Below are 17,188 nucleotides of genomic sequence, written 5' to 3'. Positions count from 1 at the left end.
CATCGTTAGTATATGATTAGTTAATGGGAGTTTTATCCTGGCGGGCCTTTTGAGTACATATTCCTATCACATGCTGATGGCGGTACTGCACTTTATCTATTTCCCTCTCTCTAGTAGTCACATCATTGTCTTTCGCGCCTGGGAATATGCATCCGACGGATGAATTGTAAATTTGTCCATGTTGCGAGACGTCTTGCCGCGGAACGTCTGAGCTTCTTGGTGCTCAAGCTTTCTCGAAGTGGCGGACCTGACAAATCACAATGGAAAGATTGTGATTACTGCCATTCTAGGAATGTATCACAGGTGGTCGTCACATTCCATGAGTGCTGTGATTGGTCCTGTCGATCACCGGGTACCACCTGCTATTTCTCAGAGTAACAGCAAAAACGGCAAGACCCAGGCATACTTGCATCTTCGTACTCGCAGACGACTGCACGCAGGACTTCCGTCCTTCTTTCGGCATTAGTTTGCCACATTGCTATCACCCCAGACCTCGTTCAACCTGGTGGTCGACGGGTATAGATAGGTCGCTCTGACCACCAACAGCACACAGGTATGATTCGTATCGAGTCAATTGTGCACTTCTCAATCATGCTCTGGCCATTCGCTAAAACTCCCATACTTCTATTTGTTTTTGCAACATTGATTAACATCGGTCGTTCCAGCACTATCAATTCCTCCTCATGCAGTGAATGCGAGGTAATTCGCCGAGACGTTTGTATTATCGGTGGCGGCGCTGCGGGCACCTATGCTGCGATAAATCTACTTCAAGAAGGTTTATCAGTTGTTCTGGTTGAGAAGACTGGTCGTTTGGGTGGCCATACTATCACGTACATCGAGCCGAGCACGGACACGCCGCTTGACTTCGGAGTGACCCTGTTCGAAGACTCGCCAGAGACCATAGACTTTTTCTCCCATCTTGCAGTACCTTTTACCAAAACTTCCAAGGGCGGTGGATACATGGAACGCATTGACTTTGAGACTGGTGAAGTGGTCGAGCCCTATCCTGGTAATGTCAGCGATGCTTTGGAACGCTATGGAGACATTCTCCGTCAGTATCCCTATCTTTTGGAGGGATGGGACCTCCCAGAAGACATACCCGAGGATCTCCTAATGCCTTTCGGAGAATTCGTCGAACAATACGACCTGGGGGCTGCCGTCGAGCTGATCAGTATCTACAGCCAGGGGGTGCGCAACTGGCTAAACTACCCGACCGTTTATCTGATGAAGTTCGTGTCGTTGGATATGTTAAGAGCGCTTCAGACGGGATTTCTGTCCACTGCTCGACATCACAATTCGGAGCTTTACGAGGCTGCTCTGGAGGAACTGGGAGACGATGCTCTGCTTCATAGCGTTGTAGTGAACGCGTGTCGGGAAGATGACGAAATGCATCGATTGATGGTGGAATCGACGGATGGTACACATTGGATGATCGAGGCCAACACGACTATCCTGGCTGCACCCCCGACAGGGCATGTGCTGGATGGCCTAGATCTGGATGAATTTGAGTCTTCTCTGTTCAGTCAATTCATCTACGGACACTACTATGCCGGCCTGGTGCGGGTAGACGGATGCCCCGAGGGAGTCCAGATTGTAAATCGTGGGTCCGACAGACCTTACTCGCTTCCCTTTCTTCCGTGTATCTTGATGATGTATCCAACCGCAGTGCCAGGTGTGATGGCCGTTGGATACGGTAGCGAGGAGCCAATGACGGAGGAACAAGTCAAGGGGGCGATTGTGGAGGATATTCTGGGACTGCGCCGAGCTGGATACGATGTCGGCGACCCGGAATTCCTGGCGTTTGCCGACCATTCCCCCTTCGAAATGTCAGTTGGCCGGAAGGCCATCGAAGACGGATTCTACCACGACTTGAAGAAGCTGCAGGGACACCGCAATACGTACTATGTGGGGGCAACCTTCGAATATCCAGGGTCCTCGGCCATTTGGCGGGCGGTGGATCGACTGCTTCCATCAGTTGTTGGGAGTATCGGAAGATCACAAAAACCAGAGACCTAGAGGCGTGGCAGAAAGAAGAACACAATGTCACGAAGCATTGGGCAGATTGTAGCTACAAAGTGCACTGCTGGCAAATCATAAACCTGCAGATTATTGGTTGATAGCGTATCGCGGCGGCGATCCCTTGCTATTAGGGTACGTGTTGCCGATTGGTGGTTGGCACCAGATATCGGAAGGGATCCGGCGGGGGAAAAGATATGGCACTTGTCTTCAAAGCTCTAAATATCATTCTTAATCATCCCTCTTGGAATCTCGATCCGTGTAGACCTATTATCCTTTGCTAATCCCTTAACTTTGCGACTTATTGTGATGGACACGGTCGCACCCGCTGTAGAGGCGCACGACGCGCCCGAAGAGTCGCCGGTGATCGCCTCCCGCGTGTTACGCAAGGTGGACAGTCGACTATTGCCTCTTCTCTTCATCACGTATCTGCTTAACTTTATGGATAAAACTATTCTATCAAGCGCATCTGTGTTTGGGTTGATTGAAGATACTGTGGGTGCCTTCCTACTATCCCAATACCTAGGGTATCACTAACTCACTTTCATCAGCATTTAGTCGGCCAGCAGTACAGTTGGGTATCCAGCATCTTCTACTTTGGATACTTCTTCTGGGAATGGGTGCGACCGCAATCCATCCCGATACCTTTCATGAGATAACTGACTCCCCCTCAGCCCACCAACGTCTTGATTCCTCGGGTGCCCGTCGCCAAATACCTGTCCATCAACACCTGGTTCTGGGGCGCCGTGGTAGCCCTGACGGCTGCCTGTACCAATTACGGTGGTCTGTTGACCGTGCGATTCCTTCTCGGGGTTGCAGAGGCCACCATCACACCGGCCTTCATGTTCCTCACCTCGACGTGGTACACCCGCGATGAGATTCCCTTCCGTACGGGCATCTGGTTCTCGGGCAACTCGGTCGGCGGGCTCGTCGCCAGTCTGCTCGCCTATGGCATCGGCCACATTGACCATTCCCTGCATCCCTGGATGTGGATGTTTATCATTCTCGGCGTGGCTACCTTTCTATGGGGTTTTGTCCTTTTCGCCTTCCTCCCGGATAGTATCTCCACAGCCACATTCCTTACTCCCGAGGAACGAGAATTCATGGCTCACCGTGCCGTGATCGCAGGTACCGGTCGGACAGAGAAGACGACATGGAAATGGGCCCAATTCATCGAATGTCTCTGCGACCCCAAGACGTGGCACCTGTTCGCCCTGGCAGTGCTGACCCAGATTCCCAATGGCGGGACACAGAACTTTGGCAACCTCGTCATCAAATCCTTCGGCTTTACATCACTTCAGTCGACACTGATTGTCATTCCTGCAAGTGTAATCAGTGCTGGCACCATTGCCCTCACCGGCTGGCTAGCCAGTCGCTCCCAACATTGGAATTGTCTGCTGATTGTGTGCATTGTCGCACTGTCCATCACTGGCAGTGCCATCATCTATGCTCGTGCTCACCATGTGCCCCTCGGCGCCCAGCTTTTCGGCTACTTTCTGCTGTCCACGGGTCCTGGTGCCCTCCCGCTCATCATGTCCCTCTTGCAGGCGAATTATCGTGGTGTCACCAAGAAAATGACCATCACCTCCATGATGTTCATCGCCTACTGCGCGGGAAATATCGCCGGGCCGCAGTTCTTCAAGTCGAATGAGGCCCCACTCTATCAGACTTCGTTTCGCGCCATCCTCATCTGCTATATTATTTCGGCTGCGTTAGCCGTGTCGCTGCGGTTCTATCTGCAGTGGTTTAATCGGAAGCGCGATCGTGAGGAGGGTGTCCAAGGGACGGCGACTCTTGCTGGTGCTGTTGGTGGCAAAGTCGCCAACCAACGACAGGATGGTAATGATGTGTCGGTGTTGGTGCAGTCGGTGGAGTTGCAGGCGGAGGATTATGAGGATGTGACCGATTGGAACACGGTCGGCTTCCGCTATCGGTTGTAGGTAGACATATAGCTGTCTCAGTACATGTAATTGGAGTCAAAACCAATTCCAGGTGATTGAAGTTGTGTGCCACTGAGTATTCCCCACACAGGAAATATGTTATTTGGCTGAAGTGGTGCTACCGACCAGGAATTTCTTATACTTTGGATGCCTATAGTACAAACACCTGAAAACAGCCTGAACATTCACCTTGGCCTCATGCTTCCTGCACCCGGTGACTTTTCTCTGACTGGCGTCTGGCGTCTGGCGTCTGCGCTGATCTTCCGTGGTGAGCTCGCTGACTAGCTGCGCCGGGATATATTCTGAAGCATCCGGCTGCTCGATTTGGCCTCCAGCCTCGGCGAGAACTAAATTAACTGTGCCTGTGCTCGTAAGGGAGCATTCCAAAGCTGTATGCGGGTTCTAGTGTCCAACTTTTATCATGCCGCCGAAGGATGGTCCAGCATCAGCTCACTGATCTAGGAGAGGTACAATCATATCCGTGAATTCAGTGTCCTCATTGCAGGTTAAACTGCGTGATAGCAGTGGTCCAGGGCTTCAACTAAGACTGATGGAGTCTTCGCGGTAGCTGCTACGGAGCGAGCTGTAGTGCCGGCGCAGTCATCGCCAGTAATCACTAGATGTATACAGACCTATGTTTTGGCAACCTACACATTGTTAATGTAACATGTTTTCTACCGGTTCAAAAACTATGACCATTTCATATCCAAAAAAAGAAATGAAAGAAGAATTGATGACAATATCAGAGTCAGAATGTCGACCGTTTCATGTCGTTAACTAGTATCGAAAACACTGTGGGTGCTCACCAAACACAGTCATGAATGTAAGTAAGCAAGTACAAGAACAGAGGCGTTAAACAAGGAAACCATATACTCCACGGGAAGAAGCATCAGACTCCCATTATAAGCTTCCTAAAAATTTTAGAAGGAAAGACTGCTAGCGAGGACTTGGTAAATATATAGTATATCTATGAATCACTGGTCTCAGAGTAGTGATAAAGCTTAGCCCAAGTGTCCATCCTTAGTACGCAGACATCTATCACATTAACCCTTTAAGTTGATAGGCATGATTATTACCCTACATAGTAGACATTTCATCCCTTAGGCAACGATGGGAGAGAAAACAGGATTTTTCCAGCTAAGCTGATTGTTCAGCCTGATGACCCTTACTCTAAGCCTGAGTCTACGAAGAAGGTCAAGGGTACACAACCTGCAAGGCAAGCAATGGCTCCAGGCAGCAAGATATCTAGCCATTCAGACGAAGCATTCGCACTTCCTTCCATTAGTGCCAAGAGCTAGCGTGACAGCATTGCCCCTACGAGGGATGCCGCGAAGCGCTGATAAGCAAATTCGATTGTATTCTACCAAGCAGTCATAAATCGTCCTATCTGACATCAAATAGCTATAAATCATTGTTCTCCTAGGGTCAGACCCCTTTTATTTTCTCATTCCCTGTCTCATTTTATCATCAGTCATTTATGTCTGTTGAGGTGTGCTGGTGTGCTTTGTTGTCCTCCATCTCTTCATCCATTATAGAGCCACCAATGAAAAGCTCAGCCCGAACAAGAACGAATCACCCACAAGAAATAAGCGAACATTTCTCACACTTGCATGCGTACAGGCTTGTGCCATACACAGCATGGTAACCAACTTTTCAACGATCGGTGGAAGAGCACCTCAATATCCTCCCGGTTCAGGATGTGCGGAGCGTCTTGCAGGGCGCGGCGGATATTCTCCCGCCCGTACTCAGCCATGTTCTCATAGACCTCCCAGCGGGTCATATTGCCAAACACCTTCTCCCTAAGCATGGGAGTGAGGGGATGCAGGGGATCATCCAATCGCTCAGAGAGCGAGTTCACCCATTGCTCGTAAGGCACTCCTTCCATCTTGTAGGGAGAAAGCTGATTGAGCAAGTCAAAGCTGGTGTTGATGTCGATAGCGTTGTTAAGGTCAGGCTGCACCAGATTGTAGGCGTGGCCCAAATTCTCGTGGGTTGTGGAAATATGAAGGATGGAATCGACAACGAAGTCTACAGGGATGAATTCCTTGCGCTGGTTGGGTAGGATGGGATACAGCCCCATGTCCATACAGCTGGTGAAGAGACGGGAGATGAAATCGTCCGGGTTACAGATGCCGGACTTGCTATGGCCCAAGACAAATCCTGGACGATAAATGGCCACGGGGAAGCCGTTGTCAATGGCATTCCAAACGATCGCCTCCGCCACGTACTGACTTTGAGCATAACCAGTGTCGCTGGGCAGAGCAGCCAAATGCGGCGCGGGCCGTTCATCCTCTGGCAGCAGCTTGGCGCCCGTAACATATCCAGTTGGACCGTAGGCCGCGATGGTGGACGAGTAGTGCATGGCCTTGGTCCGCCGGTGAGTAGCAAACTCGAGCATGTTCAAGGTGCCGATAGTATTCTCCTGGCGGTGGGAGGAATAAGGAGCGACGTAGCTCACCTTGGCCCCGAGGTGGAAGATCACACTAGACCATGTCGCGAAGTAATCGTACTGCTCCGGAGACAGACCCAGGCGTGGTTGTCCGAAATTGCCTGGCAGGGCGATGACCTTGTCCATGTTTGCGTAGAGACTGTACTTCTCCATGGTCTTCTCGAGACGTGCCCGGGCCGAGGGCTCGTCGTCGGCGCGCACCAAACAGGCCACCTTTTTAACATCAGGCCGCTTCACGAGTGTGGCCAGGAGAAACACACCCACAAAGCCCGTAGCTCCCGTCAGGAAGATCCTGCCTTCATTTTTGTCCTGCCATTGAGGAATGACGCCTCCGATGGGCCGCAAGTGTTCGCCCAACTTAGAGTCCTGTAGCCAGACCTCCTGTTCGGCCTGAATACTTGAGTCGTCTCCATGGACTTGGATGTTGGTGACAAGCCGCGTGAGACTCTCGAAGCTGGTATTCTCGTAGAGCATTTGGGCGCGCAACGAGATGCCAAATGTTTGGTTGATGCGAGCGATCATGGTGGCGGCGATCAAGGACGTTCCACCCATGGCCACGAAGTCGTCGGTTGGGCGTAGATGCTCGACAGTGAGACCAAACACGTCAATCCAGATATACTCCAGCTTAGAAGCGTTGCTGCCAGTGTTGACATTTCCATTAGCTCCATTAGCCCGTGAGCGCTTGAGTTTCTGGTAATACCGTGCTTCCAGAGCCTTCCGGTCAGCTTTACCGGTGGAGCGAAGGGGCAGGACGTCGATGAGCTCCAAACGGGGAACCATGAGATCTGGAGCTTGCTCCATGTAGGCTTTCATGATGGCGCCATCCGCAACATCAGGTGAGGAAGGAATACAATAGGCCAGCAGAAACTGGCCACGGCCAACTTCTTCCGGCGTGATTTTCACCACCACAGCAGCACTCACTAGGCCCGTGCCAACTAGGGCCGATTCCAAGGCCTCCAGCTCCACGCGCTGACCACGAATCTTGATCTGATTGTCTTTCCGTCCGAGGTAGTAGTACACGCCTTTTTCATCTACACGCATCAAGTCTCCAGTTCGATACATGTGGTGGGGTCCCCGCTCCACCTTCCGGTGCAGTTGTGGAAGAACAACGAAGCTCTTGGCAGTTTTCTGGGCGTCACCAATATATCCCCCGGCAACACCTACGCCAGATACCACGAGCTCGCCGACTTCACCCGGCTTGACTGTATTCATATTGTCATCAAGGAGGAATACCTCGACGTCGCCGAATGGCTTTCCCACGGGAATCTCACCCCGGCGGGCCTCGTCTTCCGAGACTTGATGATACAGAACATATATACTGGCTTCTGTCGGACCATAACCATTGATAATGCGGCCTGGGGCTCCGGCGTCGAAGATGGATTGGATTGTCTGGCAGTTGATTGCCTCACCTCCAGTAATAAGGGTGTCCAGAGTCGAGAAAGCATCCGGACAGGCATAAGCCGTCACGGTGAGCAGAGAGGTTGTGAGTTGCAACACATTGAGTTCTTTCTCTTTGACGAACACACTAAGAGCAGAGGGATCGAGCACAATTTCATGGGGGATGATGACCATTGTCGCTCCGCGCAGCAAGGGACCCCAAATCTCCACTAGGGAGGTATCAAAGATGACGTTGGAACCGTGCCCAACACGCTGTCCCTTCCGAATGAGGTCCGCTGAATCGAGGCATAGATTAATTAACCCCTCCGCAAACGCTTCGACTGCCTTCGGCTTGCCGGTTGTGCCCGAGGTGTGGAGCACATGCGAGCATGTCTGCGGCCCGTTCTGACTTGGGGCAATGTTTAGATCGAAGGTCTCCGGAACCACGCGATGGTCAACCACCAGATGCTTAACGCCGGGTAGTCTATGCTGTTGTACAATATCCGTGATGACGAGGGTCGATCCCAAGTTTTCTAGCATGTCTCTGAGCATCTCGTCTGGGAGCTTGGGGTCTAACGGCACACAAGCCCGGCCCGAGTAGATCACAGCGGCCTGCGACAATACGTGATTCAAACTGCGAGGGGCGATAATGCCGACTGGCGAAGGGTCATCGTGAAGGATACTGTTGACCTGGTCGGCGACGAAGAGGGCCTTTTCGTGTAGTTCGCCGTATGTGACTTCGTACTTGCCTTCTTCAATGGCAATGGCTGTGCCGCGGACTATAGCTTGCCGCTCCAGGAGCTCAGCCAGGCCCAGCCCGGTGTCACATCCATTCTCCAGACGCTCTGAGATAAGTAACGACGGTGACATGGTGGGAAGCTAGCAGATAAGCAGGAGCTTAATGCTATTGTGAAAATTGAACGGGATCTGTGGTTGAGCAGTCCCTACCAGCTCGGGGACGTCTCTTCATATACTCTTTCCTCCACGGACAGTGTTGTGTCTCGGGCTCGCCTTCGCCATGCTCCATGACTAAAACTGCGCCCACCGAGGTTGATGTGGTCGTCCGGAGGCATACCATTGGCCTCTCTTCTGTTACATTCAGGACTACTCGATCTGTTGAAGCAGACCTAGACAAGCGAATCCCTTGCCTGTTCCAGCGGCCAATCCCGCTCGCTTATGTGATTGATGGTCATAGGAAGACCATGGCATGGAGACGCAGAATGTGGTGTTAAACAGACAAGTGCCCTCACCGTCGCCATCAAGGCCGGGGTATATCGAAGCCAGCGCGGTTCTCCGAGCCACCGGTCCTCCTTGCTCGTGTGAGGAGGTTGGAATGCCGCAAAACCTGGTAGTGATACCAAGATCCGGCTCCGCGGCGTTTACATAGAATAGGTTTATCTACTTGAGACCCTGCATGTTGACATGCTCCCGGAAACTTTGAGTCGACATGGGTCAGGTGTACGCGCGACGGCGCGGTGGCCATGTAAGATGGGCCGATGGCGCAAGGTTAAGGCTTATGGTTAATCAATCTGTGGATTCAAGGTCCACAGAATCGCTCAAACCTGCCATGGTGTTCTAGCGAGCGGCTTTCGGTGCCAACTAGTGCCGCGGCGGTGAATGATGCATGCTGAAGTTGACGTACAAGGACAGTCCAGAAGAACCCGGCTGGGTCTGGAAGCCACAACTCAGCCCCCCAGCTTCCATGATGCCACCGGCTTTCTGCACCAACACTGCCGTCTGGACAGGGCAGGCAGGATCCAAATAGGTTGAGATTGGCGCGGGATTGAGGCGATACAAAAGCTTAGAGATCGCCGCGGCGGCGTTCCTCAGTCTCTCGCCCACGGTAAGGCGGGGATGATCTATCTCTCAATAAATCAGAACCTGGTTCCAGCACCGTCCTTAGATATGCATCAGCATTGGAATAGGATGATCCAGAGCAGCTTTGGTGGAGATCCAGTGGGTTCTTCATGCTGCTGTTGCTGTTCCAGCAACGGCCCTTGTGCGTACCGCTTATGTCAGCCTCGTGCAGGTCTCCGGTGATTGTCACTAATCAGAATCCGCGCTGCTGCAGGATAAACTAGATAGGATGTCCACTCACGGACTGCATCCTGCAACCAAATGTCCCCCTTTCAAGGCACAACCGTGGCCCAGTTTCCTGGGTGCGCAGCCTCCAGTCACCCGGCACCCCTCGCGCGGACTTTATCCAGTGACTGGACCTCTAAAAAGGCGCACCACAATCCGTCATAACGCTATGATACATGCTACGGGTCAAATTCCCGTCGCTGGAGCTGTCGGCAAAGAAATAGATAGGAGAAACCTCGAGGTAAAGTACGACTCACTGTGCCTGGTAGTCGGTGTTCAAGAGCTTATATAAGCCTTTCTTTTACCACCAACCCCAGTTTCAAAGTATGGTAGCGGCGGGCTGGTCCGTGGATCGTTCGATGTAGCGAGCGATCAGCGTGGAGGAGCCTCGTAGACAACTGTAAATTAACCAGATTGACTTGGTTAGCAGCACATAAACAGGGCATACCAGGACTGGCGGGGTGAAGATGGCGCCATGGCCATGGCCAGGCCGCTCGACCAAGGCTTTGCAAGGGAATCGAACCTTCGCATGTATGTAGGTAGCAGTGGGTTGCAGGACATCGTGCATGTCTTACGTAGCACGACCAACTTTCTGGCAGGGTTCGATGGGGTGCCTCTTTGCCGCCTCTTTACCATGAGCTGCTGTTCTTATAGCCCGACACCCACCGTAGTATGAGTGAATTAGGTCCCGTTCAATTTCCTGGATAATAAAGTTCAATTCGTTTGCTAGTATTCTGCAACGTCTCAGCCCACTTGGGGAGCCCCAACTCCAGTAAGTAACCGTCCAGCGCGCCATCCTAAGACATCTGTTATATTCTCTATAATGTATACAGAGTACTCGTAGGTTCGTTAGGTTTGGGGGGACGCCACATCTCACCGCTGCAATCATTCTGAAGTCGTCACCTGGGCCCTAGTCTGGCTAGATCTCAAATCATGCCATCATGGCAGGAAGGTCGTAAGCATTACAGGAGGAATGTCTGTTCTCTCCAGTATCGAACCTTCTAGGTGAACGAGGAGTGAAGCAGAGTATTTCGCCGAGAGACACAATACCAGAACTTATTACCATCCCTTCCTTCCCTTTTCCCTAATGAGATTCTGGAAGGGGCCAAGAATCCCGCAGAGTCCCGTGATCTGATTGGCCCTTTGTGCATGGGTCTTTTCTCCGTCCTTCGATGGATCCATCAATTCTTCTTCTCCCTGAAAATAAACATTACCAGAGGGGTAGGTTAATATTCCCGCAGTCATCTCTGCCATCTCTGCCTCCTCGGTTAGATAACTTTTCCACGGCTCATGTAATGAGGGGAAGACTGCACCATGTAAGATCCGTGGCCTCCGCTGGAACCACCGCCAAGAAGGTAAAACCCCGACCGTAATGTCACTCCTAGCATTTATCTCATCGTCGACTCCGACAGAAACACCACGTTTCATCCACAGAAGGGACCCAACAACAAAGTGGATAGTGTCAGATTCAACGGATCCACTCCTCCCACTACAACGGATCCCATCCCCTAAAGAAGCAGCTACGCCGCATCCCCGATCCATTCTTTGGCCTCGCCTTCATTGCTCTACGCGATCGGGCCAATCGGAGTCTCTCGGATGGGGTGGTTTCCAATGGAAGTGAATGAATTGCCCCCTATCCCTATTGCCCAGATACTACTACGTAGTAGCTAGTAATCCTAAATCGCCCTTTTCCAGGGCCATGGCGAGCCTCAACTTTCCATCCACACCATTCATGGTCCAATCTCGTGGAGATTGACACTGTCGGTCGTATTCAGCTGCCTGATGCCTCGTCAGCTGGTCGCTTTGACCTCCATTTTGTGATCCCCTCAGCCGCAATTGAATTGACACTCTGGTAGTAACACACCACATAAAAGATCTGGTGTTCTCCCCGCTTGACTAGGACCGTTCACTCCTATCACTCATATTATCACATACTACGCACAGACTTGAAACTAGCAATCATGTCGGCTTCCAACAAGGTCCGTGTCGCTGTCACCCAACACGAACCCGTCTGGCTGGATCTGCACGCCACCGTGGATAAAACCTGCCGTTTGATCGCCGAGGCGGCGGGCAATGGCGCCCAGCTAATTGCTTTCCCCGAATGTTGGCTTCCGGGGTATCCAGCATGGATCTGGTTAGCATGATCCTTAATCCGAAAGTACTTCGCGACCGTATATGTACTAATCATTAGGCAGGTGCCGCCACGTCGACATGGGCCTGTTCACCACTTACCTCAAGAATTCCCTATCGTATGACTCGGAGCACATGCGCCGCATCTGCAATGCCGCTGCCCAGTACAAGATCACCGTCGTCCTGGGTTTCTCGGAGCGCGATGGCAACTCCCTCTACATCGGCCAGTGCACGATCGATTCCACTGGCAAGATCGTGATGCGTCGGCGCAAGATGAAGCCCACTCACATGGAACGCACCGTGTTCGGCGAATCTTCCGGGCGGAGTCTCCTGAACGTCGTCGATCTGCCAATTGGTAAAGTGGGTGCCCTCTCGTGCTGGGAACACATCCAGCCATTGCTCAAATATCACACCATGATTCAAGGGGAGGAAATCCATGTCTCCGCCTGGCCAGTTCTACATCCCCATATGGGGGGCGAGTCACTGTGGGGCATGTCGCAGGAAGGTAAGTTTCCATCCATAATCAGCAAGATCTACCGCGGAAAGCTGAGATATGTTCCAGGTGGAATGGGCGCATCCCAGGTATATGCGCTCGAGTCGGCGTCATTCGTTTTGCTCGCGACCGCAGTGCTGGGTCCCAGCTGCGTGGAGAAGATGAACCTGTCTCCGCCGTGGGATACCCTGGGAGGAGGCGCGTCTGCCGTCATCGCCCCCGATGGTCGCCGGCTGACGGAGCCATTGCCCCCTAATGAGGAAGGATTCATCTACGCAGATGTGGATCTGGATGTAATCTTGTCGTGTCGACACTTTGTGGATGCCTGTGGCCATTATAGCCGTCCCGACCTGTTGTGGCTGGGGGTCGACACGCGCGAGAAAACACCACACCGACAGGAGGGACAGGGAGACAATACCACAAGCAATCTGAATACTAGTTCAGTTCTTGTGGAGGAGGAAAGTGGCTGAATTTATCCCGCCTTTCAATGGCCTGCATCGGAGCCCGCGGACGATTCGTGCCAGATGGTGGTCCCGTCAGACACATTTCTTATTTTAGCCACCCCGACCTTGTCTTGAACAAAATCAATACCAATAAAAATTATTTATTCTAAGACCATATTCCATCTGGCGTGCAATTCTTCGAGCAACTCCAGAGTTAGAAGTTACTTCGCAGACCCATCAATGTTTTCTTCTCTGGTCGGCACCAAGTGCAGCCCGGAAGACAACCGGATAAATCTGGGGTGAGCTAACATGATGCTGCAGTCCAAATGCTAATGGTCCTACCGATCAGGGCGCGTCTTCACCCTCTCGAGCAGCTCTGATTTGTGGAATCCCACCTCTCCCTGTATTTCCGTGGCTGCACTCCTCTGTATTCCCATGCATCGTGTTTGCTTCAATGCTACTCCTCATCCACACTCTCGGGTAAATGCACGGTTATTCTATATATTGTTCATCTCCTACTTGCGAATGCTATCCCCACCCATATGCACCGATGTTCCCCCAACAATGCGTCCCTTCTACTCCGCTTTCGTAGCAGCCATTCCCTTGGTTCTCGGCAACTTCGATGCTTCCCATGTCTCTTGGTACACCACCCCGGCCAACAACTTCACCTCCACCCTCCCCATCGGTAATGGTAGACTGGGCGCCGCCATCTGGGGCACCGCGACCGAGAATGTCACCCTCAATGAGAACTCCATCTGGAATGGTCCGTTCATCAACCGCGTCAATCCCCGCTCATATGATGCCCTATGGCCAGTTCGGTCGCTGCTGGCACAGGGGAACATGACCGAGGGGAATGATGTTACTCTAGCAAATATGGTTGGCATCCCGGATTCACCGCAGTCCTTCAGTGCCCTTGGATCGCTAGTACTAGATTTTGGACATGACCAGGCCGGGATAAGTAATTACACCAGATACCTAGATTTGAGGACTGGTGTGGCAGTGGTGGAGTATACTTATCGTGAAGTGCATTATCGGTATGTTTCAATGGTGTGTTAAAGCGGGTATTGGCTGATGAAGATAGACGAGAGTATGTGGCCAGCTATCCGGATGGTGTCGTCGCTGTGCGGCTGTCATCGAGCCAGCCAGGAAGTCTGAATGTGGCTTCTTCGCTGGCTCGTGATCGATATGTCGTTTCAAATCAGGCAGTCGTCTCCAGTGATCTCGGAGTGTTGACGCTGAGGGCTTACTCGAAAAACATTTCGGATCCCATACAGTTCACGACCGAGGCTAGAATTGTCTCCGATGGTAAGTTGTAAATGAAGCTATCTGTACATGATACGCCAACTTTACTAATTTGAGGAGGCCGAGCCACAAGCAATGGAGTCTCCCTCGTAGTCCGAAATGCATCGACAGTCGACATCTTCATCGACACTGAAACGTCCTATCGCTACACCACCCGAGAAACCCGGGAAGCAGAAATCAAAGACAAGCTTGACACTGCCTCGAGATCAGGGTTTCTTACCGTCAAGCAGAATGCGATCGCCGATTATTCAACTCTGGCGCAGCGAGTCGACCTGAACCTGGGCTCCTCTGGCTCAGCGGGCAACCTGCCCACCGACACTCGATTGGTAAGCTATCGCACTGATCCTGACAGCGATCCTGAGCTAGCTGTCCTCATGTTCCACTTTGGCCGGCACTCGTTGATCGCCTCGTCGCGCGCCACTGAGTCACCGGCCCTACCGGCCAATCTACAGGGTCTATGGAACCAGGACTTCGATCCCGCTTGGGGTGGGCGATTCACCATCGACATTAATCTTGAGATGAACTACTGGCCGGCAGAGGTCACCAATTTGGCTGACACATTTTCACCGTTCATTGATCTGCTGGACATCGTTCATGGCCGAGGGCTGGATGTAGCTGAAAGCATGTACCACTGCAGCAACGGCGGGTATGTCCTTCACCACAACACCGACCTCTGGGGCGATGCTGCTCCCGTCGATAATGGGACCACCTGGACGATGTGGCCGATGGGCGGGGCATGGCTGTCGGCTAATCTGATTGAGCACTATCGATTCACACGGGATGAGACTATTCTCCGGGACCGCATCTGGCCACTTTTACAAAGTGCTGCGAGGTTCTACTATTGTTATCTCTTCCCTTTTGAGGGCTACTATAGTACCGGACCATCACTGTCGCCGGAGGCATCCTACATCGTGCCAGATGATATGACCACAGCGGGCAACGTAGAGGGCATAGACATTGCTCCCACGATGGACAATTCTCTGCTCCATGAGCTCTTCCAGGCTGTCACTGAAACATGCGACGTGCTGGGAATCAACAACACAGACTGCACCACCGCTGCAAAGTACCTCTCGAAGATCAAACAACCACAGATCGGCTCCTCCGGTCGGATCCTAGAATGGCGACTGGACTACGAAGAATCCGACCCCGGCCATCGACACATGAGTCCGATCGTCGGTCTGTTCCCCGGCGATCAACTGGCCCCGCTCGTCAACGGAACGCTCGCCACGGCCACCAAAGCGTTCCTGGATTGGCGCATTGCGCACGGCAGCGGAAGCACCGGTTGGTCGCGCACCTGGACGATGAATCTGTATGCCCGGCTATTTGATGGCGACCAGGTCTGGAACCATACGCAGATCTATCTGCAAAGGTTTCCCAGTCCGAACTTGTGGAACACGGATTCAGGCCCGGATACTGTGTTCCAAATTGATGGGAACTTCGGGTTTACCTCCGGAATTGCGGAGATGTTGCTGCAGAGCTACAAAGTTGTACATTTGCTGCCGGCGCTTCCGGCCGCTGTGCCGACTGGACATGTCTCGGGTTTGGTGGCTAGAGGGAACTTTGTCGTTGATATAGCATGGTCGGGGGGTGTCCTGACGGGGGCGAATATCACCTCGCAGAGTGGCAGCACGTTAGATATTCGTGTCCAGGATGGGTTGGATTTTACCGTCAACGGAGAAAGATATACGGGAGGTATACAGACAGATGCTGGGAAGGTGTACACGGTTGTGCCTGTCTAGTATATACACATTTGTTCTATATATATACACATCTCTCCTCAATTACAGCTGACCTACTGCCGTACCCCCAACCCAAACATCCTGACACTATTCTCCCACGCTGCATCCGCCACCTCCTGCACTGATATGCCTTTCACCCCCGCAACCACCATCGCTACCCTCTCCATGAAACAGCTCTCGTTACGGTTCTTTACCATCTGCCCTGAGATAAACTTGTTGTGCTTCCTCACCGGTGGCATTTCCCTCGCCTTCTCCAAGAATGGCGCAATCTTCTCATCCCCACTCAAGACCTCGCACCACGGCGCATCCGTCTCCAACTGCAACTTCGCCAGAGGAATCGCCTTCACCATTTCCAATTGCTCCTCCGTTCGGAAACATACCCCGTTCACACTGACATTTAATCCCAGCTCATCGGTTAATTGCCGCATCTGGCTCACAGATCCAGTAAACGAGTGGACCAGTCCGCCCTTAGGTAACCGAGGTAGATACGGACGGATGATCTCGATGAAATCGGCACAGGATTCCCGAACGTGCAGAAACAACGGGAGTTGGAATTCCACTGCTAGATCGAGTTGATCCTTGAATGCTCGAGCTTGCGTCTCCTTGTCGGCGCGGTCGAGGTACTCGTAGTCCAGACCGATTTCGCCGAATGCTACGAGCGGGGAATTCTCCTCGCGGAGGAGGGATTGGCCTAGTTCGCGGATCTGGGAGAGATAGGATGGTTCATTGGTGGAGGCGTAAATCTCTCCTGCGTGGTACGGGTGCACGCCTAGTGTGAGGGTGCATGTTTCTGGATGTTGACGGACAAGTTCCAGGTTATGGTGGAAACCTTCCAGGTTCATGGTGGTTAACATCATCTTTTCGCAGTTGTACGCTTTGGCCCGCTGGATGACTTCCCCGAAGTCGCAGGGATGGTATTGTTTGCCGCGGTAGATGCCTTGGAACTGGTCGGCCGTGTAGGTTACCGCTACCTATTTACTTGTTAGTGGGGATGAAGGGCAATGTTGTTTTCTGGTTGGGCTTACATCGGCGAAGCGGAGGGGCTTTGTGTCTGTCACCATTGTTGAGGGACTGGCTGTCCGATATTGCTTGACTGGCGGGCTTGAGGTGTAAATATTGGGATGTAAAGAGCGTACTTCTACAATTCTAATCGCTGATCTTATATTTGGGTGTTGAGAGGTAAAGTGTGGAGAGTGGCGCTGCCTGCAGCTTGTCTG

General features: G+C 52.3%; 6 protein-coding genes across 6 annotated transcripts; 4 read left to right on the top strand and 2 right to left on the bottom strand.

Moving 5' to 3' along the window:
- Nucleotides 1–520: 520 nt before the first annotated feature.
- Nucleotides 521–2,251, top strand: BO85DRAFT_452476 (uncharacterized protein). The gene has a single exon (XM_025660829.1). The coding sequence runs from the start codon at nucleotides 961–963 to the stop codon at nucleotides 2,014–2,016; it is 1,056 nt and encodes a 351-aa protein (XP_025512007.1). The 5' UTR covers nucleotides 521–960; the 3' UTR covers nucleotides 2,017–2,251.
- A 74-nt stretch (nucleotides 2,252–2,325) lies between these two features.
- On the top strand, nucleotides 2,326–3,992 carry BO85DRAFT_404191 (allantoate permease; the record flags this gene model as incomplete). Its single annotated transcript, XM_025657263.1, has 3 exons — nucleotides 2,326–2,511; nucleotides 2,568–2,636; nucleotides 2,691–3,992. 3 exons carry the CDS (start codon nucleotides 2,326–2,328, stop codon nucleotides 3,954–3,956), a joined length of 1,521 nt encoding a protein of 506 aa, XP_025512006.1. The 3' UTR covers nucleotides 3,957–3,992.
- Nucleotides 3,993–5,311: 1,319 nt separating this feature from the next.
- Nucleotides 5,312–8,652, bottom strand: BO85DRAFT_480508 (non-ribosomal peptide synthetase; the record flags this gene model as incomplete). The annotated part of the gene is made up of 1 exon (XM_025663011.1): nucleotides 5,312–8,652. The coding sequence occupies one exon, from the start codon at nucleotides 8,650–8,652 to the stop codon at nucleotides 5,557–5,559; it is 3,096 nt and encodes a 1,031-aa protein (XP_025512005.1). The 3' UTR covers nucleotides 5,312–5,556.
- Nucleotides 8,653–11,513: 2,861 nt separating this feature from the next.
- On the top strand, nucleotides 11,514–13,101 carry BO85DRAFT_480507 (carbon-nitrogen hydrolase family protein). The gene is made up of 3 exons (XM_025663010.1): nucleotides 11,514–11,998; nucleotides 12,060–12,499; nucleotides 12,557–13,101. Exons 1-3 carry the CDS (start codon nucleotides 11,826–11,828, stop codon nucleotides 12,955–12,957), a joined length of 1,014 nt encoding a protein of 337 aa, XP_025512004.1. The 5' UTR covers nucleotides 11,514–11,825; the 3' UTR covers nucleotides 12,958–13,101.
- Nucleotides 13,102–13,486: 385 nt separating this feature from the next.
- Nucleotides 13,487–15,991, top strand: BO85DRAFT_480506 (glycoside hydrolase family 95 protein). Its single transcript, XM_025663009.1, has 3 exons — nucleotides 13,487–13,964; nucleotides 14,012–14,235; nucleotides 14,293–15,991. Exons 1-3 carry the CDS (start codon nucleotides 13,495–13,497, stop codon nucleotides 15,969–15,971), a joined length of 2,373 nt encoding a protein of 790 aa, XP_025512003.1. The 5' UTR covers nucleotides 13,487–13,494; the 3' UTR covers nucleotides 15,972–15,991.
- A 33-nt stretch (nucleotides 15,992–16,024) lies between these two features.
- BO85DRAFT_427798 (TatD family hydrolase) lies at nucleotides 16,025–17,096 on the bottom strand (the record flags this gene model as incomplete). The annotated part of the gene is made up of 2 exons (XM_025658174.1): nucleotides 16,997–17,096; nucleotides 16,025–16,942 (listed from the first exon to the last, which is right to left on the bottom strand). The coding sequence occupies exons 1-2, from the start codon at nucleotides 17,030–17,032 to the stop codon at nucleotides 16,025–16,027; spliced, it is 954 nt and encodes a 317-aa protein (XP_025512002.1). The 5' UTR covers nucleotides 17,033–17,096.
- Nucleotides 17,097–17,188: the final 92 nt, after the last annotated feature.

Source organism: Aspergillus piperis (assembly GCF_003184755.1).
Source record: "Aspergillus piperis CBS 112811 unplaced genomic scaffold BO85scaffold_20, whole genome shotgun sequence".
NCBI classification, from domain to species: domain Eukaryota; kingdom Fungi; phylum Ascomycota; class Eurotiomycetes; order Eurotiales; family Aspergillaceae; genus Aspergillus; species Aspergillus piperis.
This window is presented reverse-complemented; position numbering and strand designations above follow the sequence as displayed.